Genomic DNA, 22,167 nt, shown 5'->3' on the forward strand with positions numbered 1-22,167 from the left:
GTGACCAGTGGCTTGGCAGATGAATGGCCACCGATGTCGGGTGCTTCAAGTGCGTTGAGGGGGTTCTTGACTCTGCGGCCATGGGGACCAGGAGATGTCGAGGATGACCAAGAGCCAGATATGGGCTGTCCCATGAAGGATGTCGAATGCTGAGGGGTCAGTGTCCGGCGGGAGAACCAACAACCCTTGGCAAAGGTAACCCATGCAGAAGGTCAAAGAAGGTTACGGCTCGAACCAGCAAGGTCCAGGCGACTCACCAAAGCAAGGGGAGTCAGGACAGGCCTGGAGCAACCAAGGGAGCCCAAAAAAGCAAAGTTGACCCTCAAGTGGATTCACAGGCTGGAGGCACAGGAGTCGTGAGAGGACCTCGAGTGATTTCTCTAAACAGCAGCCCACGGAGCACTTGGTGTGTGGAGGCCGGAGTTCTTGGTAGGAAATGGTGCCAGAGGTTGGGGAGCTCAGAACCCAATGCATTTGCTCGGGAAACACCAACAAGCATATGCAACTGCAAATGAACGGGGTGCACAGGGGTATGGGTTTTGCAGCCCCCATGAGGGATTCTGACCTCACACTTGGTAAGAGGGCAGGTCAGACCTCAAGGGACATAGGAACCCACCTCCTGTGTTGCTGGAGCCTTTGGAGTCCGTAGGAGCTCAGGAGTAGTAGACCGGTCAGTCGTGATGTGGTGCCTGTGGATGCAGGGGAGTGACCCCTTCACCCCAAGGGAGATGTCTTTAGTTGTCTTTAATGCTCCAAAGGTCTTGCATGGAGCCTGTATGGTGCATGTGCATGGGCACGTAAAATGCTTTGGACTGAGATGGAGTTGAAATCGGGCCCAAACGAAGTACAGCGTGTCCAGACGGTTGAAGGTCAGTGGTTTCTGGTTCAGAATCTTGTCCATGTCGAATCTAGGATGCTACAGCCAGGTAAGCCCTTTTGTACCCATGGGAGAGTGTTGGACAGATTATGGGGACCCTCCCAGGCGACGGTCTGGACAGTGGGGAGGTTACTCCCATGTCCTTTTTCCAGTTTTGCGCCAGAGCGGGAGAGAATGGCTCCCAGGACTGGTTTGAATAGGACTATGCACAGGCACACGAAATATGCCCCTCATTCAGACTTTCGGTCGCTGGCATGTAGACCCACCCAGGCCTGATACACTAAATCCTGTCTGGGAGGTGGTCAGACTAGTCAATACCAAGCATAATACCAGGCAAAAAGTAGGAGTACACATTCAGAAAGATCCTACCTTCCTACAGAAGAGTAATCAGTCAAAAGCACAGATCATAAGCAATTAAATTAAACCTGTTGATAATGTGGAATCATAAGCTGCACAAATTTGAAAGTGCGTCCGATTGTTCCATTGTCTGTATCAGCCAAGATTCAAATGCAGAATTATCAGAATGTGAAATAATTACATTAAATGACTTGCCATTACATTATCTATCAAGTCAGAGAAAAGAGACTACTGAAAATGTTCATTTGCTAAAGAAATTAATTAGTAGTGCTAAAGAGTACATGAAACCATCTTGGACTAATGCTTGGTTCATATTAACATCACTTTCACAGATTATTTGGTTCATAATGGTGGTGTTCCTTATAAGGATGATGTAGGTTCCAGAATGTGTCCAGAGATAGAAAGACAGTTGCAAAAAGTAAAACATTAAACAAGCAAAATTAAATACCAGTAATCAGAGAAATGACTCGAAAATAAATAGTAGCCACCCCACTGTAAGATGGTGTCTAATGGGAAGAACTGGAGCTGGCTAGCATAGACCATAAATGTCCCACACACTTTTCATTTTGATTTAGAGGGCATCATTCCTCCAAGTTCTAATCAAAATAGATGGAAAAGAGACACAGTGAGGAATTTTATCAAAGAACTACTAACACTGATCCCCAACATATAACACAGATACTCATTTCACCATAGTGAACACCGAGCAGTTATTCTTCTACAATCGGTATGCAGACTTGTATCTACATATAATGAATGCGACAAAACCTGTACATAGACAACAACAGCAGCGGGAAGAGTGCCCGGTTCAAGTAATCGGGATTACGCCCAAATTTAAAGCAACCTTTCTTTATTTCAAGTCCCCATTGAGAATTGAAAATAATATTAGAACATTGGATTGTTGGGAGCTCCATCGAAAACAATGGAATAGCTCCGGGCTTATAATAGCTGGTATAAGCCTGGAGCTCCAGCATTTCAATGATTGTCTTTGTTCACAGCTGTGGCTGTGAACAAAGGCTTCGGGGAGCCTGAGGGGATTTCAATCCCCTCCGCTTCCCTGAAGCCTTTTTTTAATTGTTAGAACATTTTGCCCTCTAGTGGCAGAATGTTCTAATAGCCTTATAGCCATTCGTAGCTGGCAATCCTGGCTATTAAAGTCCGGCTTCCTTCTTAATATTGGAGCGGGCCTTTAATTGACGGTATAGCTAGCTACGGCGGGCTATAAGGCTATATTAACGTACTACAATTTGGAAGGTGTCTTACAAAGAAAGATGCCTTGTAGTAAACACAACTACAGAATTCATTTTAAAATATAAATAGGACATTATATAGACCTTGCTTTTAGGGCCAATTTACTTTGCCAATGGTTTTTGCTATGCTGGACATCATTCCAAATGCTGTGCAGATTGGCAAAAAAGTTTGTGGGTGTGTGGACCAAGTAAGTCCATGCCTACAACATTATGTGAGTTATATTTTCCTTTTTGTTTACACATCTCAGTTTGATCGGTAAACAAACATTTTTAAAAGTAGCGTGGGCGGGGAGAATCAACATAGGTGTTGGGTGGAAACAATTTGACGGTGGAAGCAAGTGACACGGGTGAGTGTGAAAGCAACATGGTTGGCTCGGGTGGTTTGAAACAACACAGAGGGCGCAGGGAGGGAAGCAAACAGAGGGAGAAACATGGAGCAGGGGAAAGAAAACATATGAGAGAGTGCAACGTGGAGGTGAGGTGGAGAATCACACAGATGAGAAAGCAAAGCAGGAGAGAAGCACATGAGGACTGACATCAAGTAGGGGACGAGAAGACGCACACAGGCAAAGAAAGAGCAACACAATCACAGCATAGTGGGGAAGTACACAAAGGAGATAGCTGGAAAACACATGCTCTCTTGTGGAGTGCTTATCTAAAAAGAAAAAAAGTAGCACTGAAAAGTGAGCTGTGGAAGGGCATCCATGTTCCAGGGGAGGAACAAATGCACAAAGAGAAAGTGAAGCCCACACAAGCAAATGAATGAGAAGCAAGCAAATGAGACTGACAATGAAGCCAATCAATTTGTAAGCAACAGGCAATTTCTAACCCCACAGTAATAATAATAATAATAATAATAATAATAATAATAATAATAATAATAATAATAATAATAATAATAATAATAAGGAAGCTTATAAAGTGCAAAGCTACTCAAATAGGAGTGTCCCAGCACAAAAGGTTCAGGATCCTAACCAAAAACACAATGGATTAGAACATCAGTGAATTATTTAAAAAGCCATGTTTCAAATAAAATCTGAAACAGGAGTTCAGTATTAGATTGCCTTAACGGAGTGAGTTTCACAGCTCGGAAGCAAGGCAACCAAAAGAAATTTCTTCACTCGAGTGACCTCAGCTAACAGCGCTTCAGAGGACCTAAGATGTCTTAAAGGACAGCGGGATGAGATGAGAGGATGCAGATAAGCTGCACCATTTTTCCTGAAAATTCTGTGACAGCAACAAAGAGCTTTGAAAGCAACACGCTTCTTTACTGGAAGTCAGAGAAGTTTCAGAAGAGGCCGTAGAGGACCACTTTGAAATACTTAATAGCAGCCAAGCTGACGAAATCTGAATCCGTTGGAGCCTTATCAGTCGCAACTGAGACACACCGAGGTATAATAAGCTGCAGAACTACAGCTGTGAGATGGCTCAGAATTGGATCACTGTCTTTCGAGCTGAAACTGGCAGAAGGCTGATGATGTTTTTCAAGGTTTTGAGGTTCCCGAAGCACTTACCGGCCATGGCTGTGATTTGATCATCAAATCAAATCAAACAAAATGCCCAAGATTTTGGACTTAGGCTTGGGAGATGGAAAGGAGCCAAGGGATACTGGCCACCAGTCAGGGTACAAGATAGAAGGCTGCTTGCCAAAATGAGGACCTCTGTCTTGCCTGCATTTCTTTTCAGACAGTTGTGGTCATCCATTGGGCAGCTTCTGACAGGCTTGCCCTCAGGGAAGCAGCTCCACTGACAGAGTTCTGAGGTAAGGTGACAATCAATTGAGTGTCATCAGCATATGATATAATATCAAATCTGTGACGTTCAATAACATTGTGCCAGGGGTTGCATACAAAGTTTAACCCCTTCGATGCTCGTGACGAGCTCAGCTCGTCATGAGGCACGGTTGAGCTGTGCTCATGACGAGCTGAGCTCGTCATGAACAATGGTAAATCAGAAAAGGCAGCACAGGAGGAAAATACCTTTAGCATTGAAGGTGTTAAACAACATGAGGCCCAAGGAGGAGCCCCGAAGCTCCCCTGAGCAAGGGGTATCACCTGAGAGCGAAGGGGCTTCTTGTGAACCTGAAAAGTGCCGCCCTGCAAAAAGGATGCCAGCCACTTAAGGGTCAAGTAGACGGTGAGACACAGTGTTGGTCACACTCAGGTCCAACAGCAGCAAGGCTGCTGTGTCTCCCCTGTCCACAGTCTGATGCATAGTTTCCGATGGAAGAAGGAGGGCAGATCTTAATAAATTGTCGAGCATTATTTCATTGTTGTCAAAATAGGATAAAGTATTAGAATCAGTGAGTGATTGCCACAAAGTTCAAGTTACACATAGTGCAAGAATAATAGCACAAAAATTACAAACAACATAGCCACCTTCAGTTATTGAAGACTTGTCCAACACAGCAGGCATACTAAAGCAGATAAAGGCAGCAGGAAAGAGTATGTTTTGAATATTTAAAGCAACATTGTTGAGTGTGGGAAAGTCAACATTGAAGAAATAGGTTAGCCTACAACCCACAACAATACAGTGGATTGAACTGATGAACATGCAAGTGTTTATGATCTAAGATTTGTCTTTCTGGGAACATATGAAGTATGAAACCCACTACTTTTGAAAACTTTTGAAGAATAGCACGATAAAACAATATGGTCTGAAGCACAGAGGACTAATCTAAAAACCATCGCGCATTTATTTTGCTTATGTAATATTTCCATTGCCTTACAACTGATTCACATACAGTAAATTACAAGTTTGAATACATTGCTAAATTAACAAGGATTGCTTGTCATCATTAAGAATCGTACACACAAGATGAAGACAAATGTTTGTCATTCTGGCGCTCACTGCATAAGGCAGGGTGGCAAGGCTTTCCTAGTAGTACATACATGCAACCCAGACCTCATTGTACGTAACATGAGGGGAACTAACTTTTTAAAGTGAACACATGTAAGGCTCACGGGCCTAGAAATGAGATATTCTAGATGTGTACAAGTGTACATATCGTTATTGTATGCTACCTGCAGCTTGATTTTAGATGGGCTAACAGAGTAACAGAAACATGGCAGACAGGAATCTTTCATACACGGAGGACTGCGTGTACGGATTAGCACTACAAGGATATCTGGCCTTGTATGGAACAAGCTTGGAAGGACGCAAAACTGGTTACAGTTGCTTAGCTTTTGGCAAAACAGGCAGCTCACTTGAGGTCACAGTTTGCTGAATTACTCGTCCTTTTGCACTTTAGTTGCTCTATATAGATACATAGGCTAGCTGGTATTGCTGCACAGGGTTAAAGCTATTGGCCAGAATGAAGTAGTTACAGCCAGTACAGGGGAAAGAGGAACTTGATTGCATCAGAGCCCAGACACATACAGTGAAATTTTTTGAACAAAGGAGGGACTATAGAGGGACAATGTTTAACGGGGTCCAGTGTACAAGTCCACCAACTAGTAACACAAAAAGGGTACAAAGTTCCCCGGGAAGAGTGACAGAAGAGAAGTGCGTGTACTCCGATAAAGAGCCCCGGTTTCGGGAGCCCGTCAGACATTGCAGCGCCAGTCTGACGAGGAGCAGAACCCATATGATGAAGCATGACACATAGTTATCTGGGTGTGTGAGGGTTTTAGTTCCAACAAGGGGATTCCCCCTTCTGTCTAGTACACGCACTTCTCTTCTGTCACTCTTCCCGGGGAACTTTGTACCCTTTTTGTGTTACATACAGTGAAATTGCCTGGTTTGCAATTTGGGCCCTCATATCCAACCTCTGTTCTATAAACATATGAACCCCTGTAAGAAGCTATTCCAAAACACATTCATTTGTTTATGTAGTTTTAACAAATTTTTCTGTTATTGGAAAAAGTAATAACAAAAAACTCGATTTGGACACTTACAACTGCACATTAACTAACATGTTCACTTCTATGTTGCCCACAGTTTTACTCGTGTTACTGTACAATATTCGCTCAATCTAATTGAATACACAAGCAATGATCATGTCTACACTAGTGTGAGGAATAGAACGCTCGCGAGAAATGGTGTTTAGAGTTATTAGGCAGCAATTCTCTTATAAGCTGTACTCTGTACTTTGTTTATTGCATTTGAAATGTTTGTAGAGTGTTGCAGCTTTGCGACTACTTCCAGGCTCTTTTCCATTAACGAAGTAGATCGTTCAACTGATGATTAAACGAATGACCGTACATAAACACAGTCATTTATTTGTCTTACTTGTCTTGAAGCAGACAGCACTTGTATTAATCACCGCTTGTCACAGAACGACTTTTAAATTATAGATCCTGGCCGTGTAAATACAGGCACACATTAATACATATGCAAATGACCGCTGAGGAGTGGTGTTGATGTGTTCAGTATGCCTTTCACTGTCATTAAAAACACAAATTGAGCATGCGGCAAACATACTTTGCAAATCCTGCAGAAGGAAACACATTACAAAACCTATCATAAAAAATGTAATTTATTTTAGTTTGTCGACAGCACTGTGTTTAACAAGCACTGTGTTTAACAGATGCTACACTCACATAAAAAGTGTGGGTTCTCACTGTATGCATTTTGAAAATAAAATGTCAATCAACAAATTGATCAGGATTATTTCTGGGAAGGGAACAGATCCAAATGATACTTTGTCCTGTCACATTCCACCCATAGGACCAGAATATGTTGGCAGCACTGTATACATCAGTAAAGGTGAAGCAGTATCTCAGGAAACAAAGCACAGATTACAGGGCCAACAGGGGCAAGAATTTAACACCACCGCCACCACCATTCCCAGTTTTCAACACACTCTATCACTATCACACATGCACAACCAGGACAGAATTCCCCCCTGGCTAAACAAGCTTTGGCAATGCCAATATGTCTGGCATTAAATAAATATTGCAAGATAATGGGAAGCATTAGAAGTAGATAGCATGGGAATGGATGTGTATTTGTGTGGAAGCAAAGGACTGTAGAATACTATTAGTGTAGGTTATTGATGAGGTCAAGTCAGGCCTAGACATCTTTGCAGCTTAATGATTGCCCTGTTCCCATCTGTGCTGCTGCAAAAACAACAACACAATACATTATCTAGTTATCTAATACACTTTAACAGCATTACATTGTCATGTGTATGCCCCTCCCTGAAAGTTCAAGCTCAGGGAACTGTATACACAAATGATCACAGCTGTGTGGAGGGCAAGAACTTTTTTGTGGAAGCAACCAACTTTTGCTCAATCAAAACATGTACTCCTGACTCCTAACATGTGGGTGGAGCCAAAGCTCCTTGCCAGGTATTTCTCACTTAGCTGCCTAGCAACACCTGTGCTGTCAAGCCAGACCAAACACGCATTTGCAATGCAATAGGTCTCGCATTAGGAAAGTTTGAGCTATTGGTCTTGTAAATGACACATTTTTTATTTATGTGTTGGTTTTGAAAATAGCGAAATTTAACAGCTTTGTCATTTACACAATGCCAATAGTTTTAACAAATGTGACACCAATAGCATTTGTAATGCAATATGTGTTGTATTTAGGTGACTTAGATGTATTGATATTACAAATAACAATGGCTTTTATTCTTTTAAAATAATTAATACTTAAATAAAAGTTATTGTAATTTATAATGGCAATAGCTTAAACTTTTCTAAATAACTTTTGTGAAGATTATGTTCAGTGTTTTTTATTGTGACGAAAACCCAAGAACAGAAGTGAAATAACATATTTTTGTGACATTTGTAATAAAGCTTGAAACATTGAGAGAACATATTTGAACCAGTTGTTGTTGAATGATTGCAAAGATTGATGCTGTGGTGGCGCTGAGTGATGTTGTGGTGGCGAGGAGTGATGCTGTGGCGTTCAGTGATGCTGTGGTAGGGCATAGTGATGTTGTGGTGCCCCTGAGTGATGCTGTGGTGGAGCAGAGTGATGCTGTGGTGATGGGATAGATAGATAGAGAGAGGGCGATAGATTGATAGAGGGAGGGCGATTGATAGAGGGAGGGAGATTGATAGATAGAGTGAGGGCGATAGAAAGATAGATATAGTGAGGGCGATCGATTGATAGATAAATAGATAGATGGCGATAGATAGATAGAGGGCAATAGATAGATAGATAGATAGATAGATAGATAGATAGATAGATAGATAGATAGATAGATGGATGAGTGAGGGCGATAGATAGAGTGAGGGCAATAGATAGAGTGAGGGTGATAGCTAGAGTGAGGGCAAACAGCGCATTCTTTCTTTTTCTGTTGCAAAAAATGTTGACAACTCCATCTTTTTTCTTGGTTTTAACCTTTTTATTTTTCTCGGGGAAAAAACACTCTGCTTTCTCTTTGAGATCTGAAGAGGGCAAGGGAATACAAACACTACAATATGCAGAATAAAAAAGAAATATGTTGCAACAAAACCCGTTTTGAAGATACTATTAGTAGCTATATGAACCAATAAATGGATTTCATCGCCTGCACGTCCTACTGAGTCCAATAGGATGGCTGCCTAAATCTGCCTGTTCTGCTTCCCGAGGAGGAGGAGGTGGATCACTAGAGAACCTGTGGGTCAGCAAAATAAATCAGAAATGCATAAGAGGCCGCTTCTTGCCGTGCCGAGCATTTTTAAACCTGATAGACTGAAGAGCAAGGACTGAATAATCTCGGCGTCGACTCAACAGCCTGTGATTCTGGGTAAATCACTTACTCTCCCTGTGCCTACAAAAAACAAGTAAATAGCATGGGAACAGATATGGTAATTGTTAGACCTGACATCATTGGCTTGAGTCTCTCCTCCATTTTTTCTGTTTGCCTCCACTGTTATACGATGTTTTGTTGGTATATGCTTTGGGCGCTGTGCCGCTGCTGATCAGTGCCACAGTAATACTGGTGTAGGTTTAAAAACCTACACCAATCATAAAAGAGAATAAAATATAACATATTAATTAATGTACATGAGTGAAATCTGAAGTCTTTAACACCTTGGTAGTCAGAGATACGGCTCCAAACAGTATGATAGTTCTTAAGCACCAGGTGCAATAATGTAATTAACAAAGAGGACTGTGCCAAAATTATCCAAAAGTAGGTGTTCACCAAGTCCAATGTGATGCTGCATGGTGCAGCGCAGCCAAAGTGAATTATCCTTGCAAAATCAGCACAACACAGTATACCAACTCACACCAATGCAATGATACACTTTAATGGATATTTCTCTCAGTTACACTTCAAAGGAAAAGGACGGGTTTGGTGTGCATCCTAAATTAATTTAATTCAGTTAATTGTGGTGGAATTTTTATGCAGTTTCATTTCACCTGCTACGAATTCTTTATAGGACCCAGGACCACCACCCAAAGGATGAATTACCCACCCTAAACCTGGCAAACAAATGTTCTTTTCTGGGGTCACTTTGGTGATGTCTGGTAATGTGACTAGGGTCCGGTGAATGAGGTAGGGGCGTGGTCAGTACCCACTGGTATCCCCATAGGGTAGTGAGAAATATACAACATAACATAAAATGTGTATTTGTAAAGCGCACATTCACCCAAAAGGTATGCTGGCGCTGAATAACAGATGTTTATTGTTACCCAACTCAATGGTACTCACAAGGGATGGTAGCATTACGCCAGGGATGCCGAAAATATGGCAAGAATAAGCATTTGCCAGGAAAACCTAGAAGCCTGGGGTCATGGCTGCCTTAAAGGCACGGTGCCAGTTTTTGTGAAAATGGTTTCATTTTCTATGATATTGTTTTGCAATGCAGCCTGAGGGCTAACAATGTCTATTTATAATCAATTTTCAGGATTTATGAGTGGTTTGACTCATTAAAACACAAAGTTCAAGGATTTATTGACCTAATGTGTTTTTTGATTCCTTACTAATTGCAGTTCATGTATATGTGTTTGCATTGTTTAGCCTCAGTTTGGGGCTGCATTGATGTGAGAAAAATGATATATGTACATACATATATGTGGAGCGATATATATGTGTTTTATACATATATATTTTTATATTGTTTCCGGGGTCCCGCACATGGGCGGGAATATTCAGTGCTTATGACTATTGATGAGGATCCCCTGGAAGAGAATTATTGTTTATGCTGAACATGGACTAAATAAAGTCAAGGTGGTTTAAGACAATGCCACACTTCCGAAGATATTTGGAAATTCAGACCAGTTGTGCGCTGCTCATTGTCTTTACCTCCCACCTTTGTAAGAGTCAGCTTTACTTATTAAAACTGCTTTAAAAACAATACAGATCGATAACTACATCTCAGTTTAAGAGACACGCTATTTTTTATAGGTTCCCTACCTTACCTTCACGATGCCATTAGACAAACGTGTGTTCGTAAAATAATACGTTGCCACAGCCGACATTAAATACGAATATCTACCCAATGTGTTTACATGGCATGCATTAGACTGGGATAAATGAGCTCACACCCTGCGCCTTAATGCAGGCTGGTACACGAATAATAGAGCACAAGAGTAGGCACCAGATGGTCATGGGTACAGTTACATGTAGGAAGGTGGCTAGCAGATTAGTCACCTTTGTTTGGTCTGTAGCCCAAATGTGTCTGCATATTTAGAGTTCCGTGCAGGTCTGGCACTTCTTGCGAAGGGGTAGGGAGAAGGAAGGAGATAAGAGAAAAAATAAAGTGCAGATAAGTGGTTGAAAAGGAGCACTACAGAATGATGCGCGAGACACAACAGGCGCCTAAGGCTGGGGGCGAGATTGTAGAAAACCTTAAGTGCCCGCCCTGATGGGGGGGTGGGGTGGGGGGGGGTGAGCCTTCATGCATGGATTCTGCAAAGAGACTGACTGGCATGGCAAGCGCCGTAGGGTCCAGAGATACAAAGGCACCAATGCGTTCTAGAAAATCATAGGCACGCAAACCAAGCTAATACGTGATGGGAGATACTGAGCATAGTAAGTCGTGAGTGTTGGTAGCTGTCATAGTAGAAGGTGACGGTAAAATGTGACCTAATAGCAATGGGTGGGGAGGACAAGCATTGCAGGGGGGTGACGATTGCAGTACAGGTGGTGGGCGGTGCTGGGAGGAGACGTGGCAGGCACTGTGGAAGAAAGTGGACAAAGGCAGTAGGCGCTACAGTGGATCGCTGAAGAGGACGAAGGATCACAATTTGAAAGTGGGCACCGAGCACCTTGGAGTGAACAGTGGCATGATCAGCAGAGGGTGCGTGAGAGGCGACCAGTCCATGAGGATGCAATGGGGAGCAGGCGACGCACAGGTTTAGGAAGAAAGCGAAGCAAAGTTAACAGGAACACTCTAAATTGAGGGTGGAGATGGGGCAAAAGGCACAGGAAGTATGGCAATGCATGGCAAGAGAAAGCATCACCAAGGAACAAGACGGCAGAACGGCAAAAGTGAAAGCAGGGGTCGCGCGCGCCGGTAAAGAAGCGAGGCGCGCATGATGGCAAAAATAACAGCATTGGCGGCCGCAAAATAAAAAAAACATGCATTGCTGGGGGAGGGGGCAGGGGAGCTGGAGCGCTTTTCTTTGAAGTCTGATGGCGGGGCGGGAGAGGCTTGAGAGCGGATTCCTCTGAAGTCGGATACGAGCCAGATGGTGTTTGGTGCGAGGCTGATGGGCTGGGGGGCGGGAGAGGCTTGAGAGCGGATTCCTCTGAAGTCAGATACGAGCCAGATGGTGTTTGGTTTGACGTGCACGCGCGCGTCTCACACGAGTGCATCACATGAACTGCACGTAATCCGCGTTTGGTCAAGAGTTTGTTTCAACTACTATACACTAGTCTATTAAACCCTGCGGGATATAATAGTCGAGACCTAAAAGGGGCATCTACAGTCTAACAAACTTGTAGTTGCATTTATTGTTTTAGTCAAAAAAGAGCTAATTCGGAAAATTAAAAAGATGTATGTGACTCTGCACATTTTATTCATTTTAAGGATGAGCATCTGGGAATATGCTACACCAAACTAAAATGGAAGTCCTAACAAAGATTATGTTATGGTCACCTAATAAAACCCTCAAAAATACCTCACCTAACACCGATTGTGGCTTTTTTTAGTTTTCAAACGGGCAAATGGACTCACTGTTTAAGGATTTCTCCCAAAAAAGGCTACATTAACCCAACATGGCGTACCCAGTTAACACCTATCGCCTTGTTCAAGCACACTGTAAGCATGTACAATGAAAATTAACTAAACGTTTTGTCTATGAAAACATTCTGATTGGCATACAGTGAGAATAGGAGATGTAAATGCAGAGTCTGAACTTAGTTTGGCAGAAAATTCAATAGTATGGGGGACTTTTCATCTAGCAATCTAAGGAAGCACACACTATATGGCATGCTCTTTAAATTCTACTACCCCGAAGAAATCCAGATGACATGAATGAAGACAGTGAAGCTAAGACAATAAAATGATCTTCTCTTTGTATTAAGCATCTTTATTTTGCTGCTGTTCAGTAAAGATAAGTGCCCTTTCTCCCTGTTTCTGTAGGTTTCATGTTTAATTTTACTTCACTTTTATTTAGGCACTCTGATGCTTACCTCCGTTATGCCAGTCCATCTCCCACGTTCTACTCAATAAACTTTCTGAGGAGCCCCACATGCCACATATAACTGTGTATGAGAAGCACCAACTACTTGCTTCCATCAGCATCATATGTGCATGAGAGCGCCGTAACAGACTAACACATGCAGGCTAGTTGCCCTGTGCATGGCTCACATATATGGCCCTGTTGGAGCACGGTTAAGTATGAATGGAGGCCATCCGGCACACTAACCAAGTATAAATTACATTGTCAAAGCCCAAACCCTCCTTGCTATAACCACCGCCCCCACCCACATGACACAATATGGCCTTGTGTCTAGAGGGTCGATTTGGGGAATTGGGAACCAGGTTTGAATCTTGGCCTAACCTCTGATTTTAGCCAAATCACTTAGGGCCTGGATTAAGGTCTGGCAGACAGGTCTGCCATATTCCAAATGTCATCAGATATAATTCAGTTCCAATAAGTCGGAAAGGATCTCTGTCATGTTTGTGGTATAGAAACCCATCTACCAATCTCTATATCTGGCCCTTAATCTCCCCGTGCACCCCCCTTCCCCCAACTATGTATAACATATTATGGTGCTCATATAAAGCATCACATATGGAAACAGGATGCACACCTGTTTATTAGCACTTGCAACAATTATTTAACTGCAATGTTGAACAAGCGCGAAATTCAAAATTAGTATGACCAGTGGATGGGGAGAAAGAAGGGTTTTAAGAGAAAGGAAGGGAGGGGCGAAGTTAAGATTGGGTTGAAGACGCTCGGAGGACGGAATGTTTTTAACAGCTCAGGACAGGTATGTTTACAGCTTGCCGTAATAAAATGTTTCCCGAAGAAAGTAAAACAATATTTCAGAACAGATGTTGAGTAAAAGTAGAGGCTTTAACTAACTTAAAAGGAGAGATGTTAAATGGGGCATGCAGCACTGAGACTGTTATGAAGATGGAGAAGTATGAGGGTGGTAACAGCAAGTTGGGAGTGAGTGATTTAAGCAGGAGGGAACGAGGGGTGTAAATTTCATGTTTTAAGCTCAACATGTAAACTGTTGTTGGTATGGCAGAAAGGAAGCGTTTCGTTTACTCAAAACAAAATGACCAGTTGGCGCATTACGTTGTGAAATGTTTGAGTACAAAACAGCAGAGAAATGAGAGTAAGTATATTAACTGGAGATTGTTTTTATTGATTGTAGTGACCCCTGAAGAAGTGCTTTTAAGCACGAAATGCATTGGGTTTTGATGAAATAAACACTGAGCCTGAATGAAGAAATGCTTATGTCGTGCTCTTTCAAAGAGGTCTGGATGGGCACAGTGGGAGCACCAGAAACTTAGGAAATTGCATGATCACTCCGCCTGTGGAAACAAAGCATATTAAAATTGAAAGCATTGAGTAAAATGAATGAGGAGAAAGAAGAAAATGGAGAATGTTTTTTGAATCAATTGCTGAGATCGGCACAACTAAATAGTGCGATCGATTGGGGTGAGATGTCGCCCCATTGTTATGGTGCTCATATAAAGCACTCTACTTCAGCCCCCACCCATAAAATACTACATATGTAGACCCATAATACCACCCCAAACTATCATAAAAATATGTTTCACAATGCAATTAATTGTTCTATAATCAAAACCTCTCCAATAAAGACGTATTGCACATACGGATGCATACAAATGCACCATTTAACTGTTATTTTCTAACTCTAAACAAATGAATCCCTAACATAAACACTTTTAAGTGTATTGAGTATCAATCTCACTATAGATGTTAAAACTTTGCTAGCCCAAGATAATGATTAAGAAGAACCTCCGTGATTTGTGTTTGTGAAGTTTGTTAGTCCAACTCCTTAACTTAATTAGTCGAATTCCTTCATGAAAAAAGATGCAATCATTGGTAGACCACTGAACTGAGGACTTTGAACCTTTCGTAAACTCATACAGTGGACTATGAAAAGCGCGTATTGACATTTGCATAAACATTTCCACATCAGCCCACTATCAATGCCAGCAGAGTTAAATCAGCCTCAAGATAGCTTTAGAAATATCTCGACTGACTAACTTTTCCTCTTTTTTTTTACACTAGTGATGAGGTTTAGTCGTTTAAATATGCCTGACTTTGACCTTCTGGCATAACTGGGAAGGGATGGGACACAAAAGCATCTTCATAATTTAAAACAAATGTTTTATGAAAGAAAAAATCTACCAATACATTAACTAGCTGAGAAAAGTCATTCTATACCTATCAAAACTTGATACAGCATAAGAAAGTTATTTTGTGGAAATAACTGTTAAGGACACTAACCCAATCAATTTAAAGTACATTGTATATAAACCGGATTCTTCGTTTTTAGTCCCATGTTATGATGATCCCAAATGATAAAACAGAACTCAAGACATTTCCCTTTAGACAAGAAAGAGCGTAAGGGAATAACTGGTCGGTGTGCCTTCCCCTTGTTTAGTGCTGTGTGAAACGACTGGTAGCACCAGTTACCCAGAGAAGAAATTGTACAAGGATGCAGGATGGAAACCACTGATCTCTGCATGTCCCCTGTGCCATCCTTCACATACTGTACAAGACGCTTGCAGACACAAAGACTGACAAAAGGCAACAGTGATTGAAGGAACGGAACTTGCAGTAGAAAAAATGAATATGCGAGGGTCAAGATGTGGGCATTTCTCCTCAGGTAGACCGACCAGCAGTGAAAAGTGAAATAGGGATGGGTAATAACTTTCCCCTAACAGAGATCCTGATTTTTGCTGAAAGAATGAAACCATTCCGAGAATCACACATCATAACAGTATAAAGTATTACAAATAAAAGTGAACTCGTATTGTGTTTTAGAAATACATCTTTTTAATACAATTATAAAAACATAATATTAGACAGAAAATGTTGGCGAGTAATTCACTTAAAGTGAAGCTTAAAAAGTGTTGCTTGAAAATAGTTTGCCATAAATATTTTTTATCTTCTGAAATATACAATAGACATTAGGCAAACTACAGAATTCTGTCTAAAATAAATATGTTATCAAGTGAACGTATAAAATGGTAGAGCTGGACTTAAGAATCTGCTTCACAAAGTGAACGCTATAGCCTAAGTACAGGCATTCTGCTTCAATCAAGACTGCTCCAATTTCACGTTTCTTGGTATATCATACTAAACAAGTAATCCCCCAAAAATATATTTGTATGCCGTACAAGGAAAAACTGTTTATCTAAAATGTATTTTGCTATTTGCAAGTATTTGTTTGCTTGCAGTGCAATCTCAAGGCAAGAGAAATGTACATTTCCGTTTGTTCGTTACTTACTTCTAGGATCCTATGGCTCCTCTGACAAGATCAGGGCACACTCTTACTCTGGCATGCATTTTCAATCTAGATCAAGGCCACCTGCTAGTGCACCTCACTCACCTAGAGCTATCAACATTGCTCATGCACGAGCCATACTTGCGAAATGCTGTATGTAAAAGCCCAGTTTCATGTAAGATGTTTCATTTGAAAAACGATTTAAACTAGCTAACGTTCATTTGCCATAGCTCAGCTGTACATTTCAAATACCAAATAGCCTTTTTGGTTTTCAACATGCAAAACTTGGTTGACTAGAAAAAAGTGTGCCACACGGATTTAGTGTAGTAATATAGCGTAAATAAACACGTGGACTGAGCAACCAAATGAAAACGTTCCTGTGCAACTGACGCACCACAACAAACTAATGACTGGTTGACTATTAATATTACAAGCCACCAAGATGACCCTGGGACGCAGTCAGGCAAAAGAACCCATAACATTATTTCCAAAACAACCATGGTTTCACTGTTCTAGTGAGGGACACGTCAATTGCCTTCAAGGCCGCTTTGAAAGTAATGTAAGTTGTATTCTGAAGGCAAATAGACCTCAAGTGAAAGTGCTTAAATAAATACAAATGTACATTTCTTATTATCCTCAAGTCCCAGCCGCGGCCCGTGGAGGGATTTGCGGTGGGGCAGAAAGGCGGGGCAGAGTGGGGGTTGCTAAAACCGTTATATGGATAATTGGAGGTAAGTAAATAATTTAATAAATAAAACGAATTTCGTAGCGCGCCCTGCTTCGCAAAATGCGATGCAGCCCGCGCTACGAAATTCTTTTTTATTTATTAAATTGTTTTCCTACCTCCAATTATCCATATTCCGGTTTTTAGCAGCCCCCACCCTGCTCCCCCCGCCCCGGTTTCTGCCCCACCGTAACTCCCTCCATGGGCCGAGGCTGTCAAGTCCAAATGTTTCTCTCACAAGCAAGCCTTAGGTTGTAGACAGATCCAGTATCGGCCATGGAAAGGAAAGATCTGTAGGTCGGTAGTGTGCAATAAAGTGCAATATTGAATACATAAATCAAGTACCTAAATGAAGATACCACCAACAATGTAACAAGACAATATGTGATACGGTTGTTATTTGTTTTTTTTTCTAAATAAAGAAAGGCCTGCATTCTGAACACGATGGGAGCATTGCAAAGGAATGGAACAAAGAGTTGAACAGAGAGCCTTAATACAGTCCAGAGTTGACGATAACATCATGTTCCAGGCCACCACTTGCTGGGCCAGTAGAGAAAATAGGAAGATGCACTGGAGAAATCTTAGGTGAATGAAGCAGAAGATAACCAGTGAGCTAAACTATAGGACTTTTGCGAGATTTATTTGTATATATTTCATGACTTTTTCTATAGCTAAAACTAAGTCAAAGTAATTTTGTACCAAAAACTACAAACATTTACAGAGCTGCTGGTTTAAAAACACACAAAGAAATCACAATCACTATACAAAACAAAAAAAATCATTTGCAAAGTACATACACCAAGAAAAGAAAACTTTCTGTAAAATTATCTACACAACAACAAATTATTTACATATAATATTTATGGTGCAAAATCCCCTTCAACAACTGTAAAAACTGCAACTGAAAGATCATACAGGGCACTATCTCATAAATAAAAGCAAAGAAAGATAAGGATAAGTTTAAGATGTAGCATTCTTGGATAATGGGAAAATAAATGGCTGAGCACAGACTAAAAAGTGTGTCACAGACAATTTTGGACTTGCTCTGGGATGCAGTATGCAGCACACTATTTCCGCCTTAAAGCCCAGGAAGACATTTTTTAAACATAGTGCAATCTCTCAAAGGAGCTAGGGAAACTCCCAGAACATGAGCTAAAACCCGAAATTACAAGTCCAGTATTCAAGCTGGTAAACTAAATGAACAGCTACTTTGAGACGTTTGAGGTGAAACTCCCAAGAAGGCATTAGCCCATCGATATGTCAAGAAACAAATTGCATCAATGTGTGAAAATAGATACGAGATTAAAGTTAGTCCTGGGGAAAATTGTAATTACATTAGTGAAATTCGTGCTATGTACAAAATTCATGTTATGCTAAATTTAGCATTACTGAATTTTGTATAGCATTTTTTAAGGATCAAATAGCACAATTAAAAAACATTTAGCAAAAGATCAGTGGGAGACTGGTACAAAGGGAAAATTACTCTCTAGTTCCAATCAGCCTCCAGGTGGTATCTTTTAAGGCTATTTTTATGCAAGGTAGATGCTCACTTTAAATATAATTCCATTAAAATGTATAAACAAATATACAATTTCACACATGCCTAAGCTCTATTGTGTTAACATTAGGGTAGGCACCAGAACTGTCTTACAGATAGAAGCAATATTGGTAAAATCAAGAAAGAACCCAAGAGAGTCTACACCAGGGGTCTCCAAACCGGTCCTGGAGGGCCGGATCCATGCCAGATTTTTTAAAATAACTACATGTATCTCAATGGGGATATCCAAAAAATCTGGCATGGATCCGGCTCTCCAGGACCGGTTTGGAGACCCATGGTCTACACAATGCACCAGCACAACAGATGTACCATGTGGCACTAAAAAACAATTACAGGATTGAAAACACATCAAAGAAACAGGAATACCTGCTTGCTATTTGGCTTGAGCATAATAATAAAAACAGCTATGTAGTCCTCATCACATCTCTAACTCTAAAATTTGGCCTGTATCCAACCAATTCTACCTGTATTTATGCAGTGTTTAATTTTAAACAGCTGTCTTGCATACATCAGATAATTGTCTATAGGCATGAAGCTAAAATGGCTCAGGAAATTATTGTAGACTTGTGTGAAAATGAGCACTGGTATATCAAAAAAAAAAAAAAAAAAAACAACAGGGACACCGATTGATGTGACCCAAACTTCTGCAGGTGTTGGAAACAGTGGATGTTTTTGAAGTTTTTGGTATACTAAATGCAGATTGGTTTGGCAATGGGGAAAACGCACTACAGTGCACAGTGGAAAAAAATGCAAATGTTTTCCTTATTCGGTTTTCAATCAAAATGTGTGATTACCAACCTATATTTAGAGTACTTCCCTCTTCTGACACCAGGGAAATCTTTAAATATTATACAGATTTATGCACAAACCAACGATAGGGCTTCAATTTTTTTAAATAATTAATGCACGATATGACCCCCAGCCTTCTCAAAATCAGTTGTTTAGGAATAAACATTAGTCTATGAAAACTGAGCATTCGATTTTGAATCATTTCCCCGTCGGCACAGTCCTGCCAGGAGGGCTCCACGGAGGTATTGGCTCCTCTTCTAAAATGACCTGGAGTTTTTTCTGTTTTTTCACAATTTTATCGTTTCTTTCTTTCTTTTCCTGCAGAGATCAAAAAGGACTAAATTAAAGGAACAGGACTCCAGTGATATAGCATAGATATTGAACGAAATGAAAGAGCACAAGAATACATGCTTAAAGCAGAAATGATTGCGTGACTGTGAGCACACCTACCGTTATAAAACCTCTAAACAAATATTCCTTTATCACTTCACTATTTCAAACATTTGTGTTTATAGTTCACTGTCATTAAGCACTATAGTTAGCCAGTCCAAGATTTCTGAAATTATTTAAGTGCAACATTAATAACGCATTATTACATTCACATTTAAAACCGGAAAACATTGTGGTTTTCTAGATTGACCTGTACAGGTTTGAAATTCAGTGTGTGTATAAATGCCTTTGTTTTTCCCTTAAAAACTGGCTTGATTGGCAGTGCTATACCCTCGGGGAACCAAGTGTCACAATCGGGACCCCTGCTCAACTGGACCCCTCTCGCGACAGAAGACCCCTTGAAGTCCATGAAAAGCATCCATTCCGGAGCACCCTCAGACTCCTGCCCACCCCACATCTTCCACAGAGCTGCCTCTGCCACCGCACCCAATCTACGTCGGACGATCAACTGCTCCTTCAAAACCACCACCTTCCTCAATGACCGTAAACACGGCAAAGTCACCCCCCCCTGAAGAAACTCTACGCAGACCAGCGGAACTCAAAAACTTCAGGCCCATCTCCCTACTTTCTTTCGCAGTCAGTCAAAGTCATCGAAAATGCCGTCAACACCCAGCTAACAAACTTCATTGAAGCTAACAACATCCTAGATATCTCTCAATCCGAATTCTGCAGCAACCAAAGCACCGAGACCGACGACATCCGTTCCCTCCTCTACCAAGACAAAACTGCAGCCATCATCATGCTGGACCTCTCGGCTGCATTCAACACCATCTCCCACCGTACCCTAGCCACCAGAGTCCACGACACCAGCATCCGCGGCAAGGCCCTCGACTAGATATGCTGTTCATTCTTCACTAATAGAACTCAGCGAGTCAGACTCCCGCCCTACCTCTTGGAACAGACAAAGGCCAACTGTGGAGTGCTCCAGGGCTCCTCCCTCAGCCCCACCCTACTCCCTCAGCCCCCCTCACAACCACCGTCAGCTACCATGGGCTCTACTTCGTCTCATATGCCGATGACACCCAGCTTCTCTTCTCCCTCAACAACAAACCCAACATCACCAAACACAAGTTCCAAGAAGGGATAAAAGCCATTGCCATCTGGATGAAGAACATCTGCCTGAAACTCAACTCTGAGAAAACAGAAGTCCTCATCCTTGGCTCATCTCCTTCATATGGGATGACTCCTGGTAGCCCCCTGCCCGCGGGAATCCCCCCACCCTGATGGACCATGTACAAAACCTCAGAATCATACTAGACTCTTCGCTCACAATTAACCTCCAGATCAGAGCCATATCATCGACCTGTTTCAACACCCTGCGCATGCTTCGAAAGACATTCAGAAGGATCCTATCTGAATCCAGAAAAACTGTCACACACTCACTCATCAGTAACAGAATGGACCCCTCAATGTGAGAGGCTTACCTAGAATACTCACCCTCCTGAGGCGGAAAGCCGGGAGCAAGATTAGCTACTTTTTAACTCTTTGTGTCACTTATACCTGTGTATTTTAAAAATGAGCACTTACTTTGACTTCGTGGCACTTTCAGGACGTGCCCTTTGAACTTTCTGTACAGCGGATCTGGCGCTGTCACAGAAACAACAAACAACTCAATTCCTCAGAAGGGTGAGTAATTCTGTATGCAGCGCTCGCAGTCAGCGCTTATAAACACGAAGGGCGGGGCGTGGCCTTGAAGTGGGCGTGGCATTAAATCTCATACTGTTGCTGGCTGCTTAAAACATTTGCATCTGCACAAGGTTTTTTTTAGCAAAGGTGGCATACGGGCTTCTTTCCATTGGTCAGTCACAGTAGCTGAAGAAATTGATACATTTTCCAAGTCGGTAATCAGTGGTAAAAGGATCTCAGATCCTTCACCGCAGGGATGCGCTGCTGTGAAGCCTCAAGGTGTAGTTTTAAGCTAATAGACAAGGGTCAGAAACTGAGGGGCAGATGTAGCAAGATTCCGATTTGCGAATTCTAAATAGCGATTTTTTGCGAATCGCTATTTAGAATTCGCAAAATGGAATGTATGTACAAAATCGCTATTTTTTAGCGAATCCTTAAAATTCTTTATTTGCGAATTCGCATTTTGTGAATTCGCAAATAAGGAATAATTTCCAATGCATTCCTATGGGCCAGGATAATTCTCAAATTGCGAATTCGCAATTTGCTAATCGCAATTTGAGAATTATTTCAAGGGTGCAGGGGTGTCTCAAAGACACCCTGCTGCACCCCTGAAATTTACACGTGTGTGCATGTGGCGCACATACATGCCCTATGGGCATGTATGTGCTTCACATGCCACCCTTACAAATGCCAAATAGGGCATTTTTTAAA

At 41.6% G+C, this 22,167-nt stretch overlaps 1 protein-coding gene across 1 annotated transcript in view; it reads right to left on the reverse strand.

The window, feature by feature from the left end:
- Window positions 1-19,448: 19,448 nt before the first annotated feature.
- Window positions 19,449-22,167, reverse strand: part of MAP9 (microtubule associated protein 9) — a 169,511-nt gene continuing 166,792 nt past the window's right edge. The window contains exon 14 of the mRNA XM_086962334.1: window positions 19,449-19,698. Coding sequence (XP_086818460.1) covers window positions 19,579-19,698 — 120 coding nt within the window. The 3' untranslated portion in view covers window positions 19,449-19,578. The remainder of the gene's footprint in view (window positions 19,699-22,167) is intronic.

Source organism: Lissotriton vulgaris, chromosome 3_1, assembly GCF_964263255.1.
Source record: "Lissotriton vulgaris chromosome 3_1, aLisVul1.2, whole genome shotgun sequence".
In the NCBI taxonomy this organism is placed as follows: domain Eukaryota; kingdom Metazoa; phylum Chordata; class Amphibia; order Caudata; family Salamandridae; genus Lissotriton; species Lissotriton vulgaris.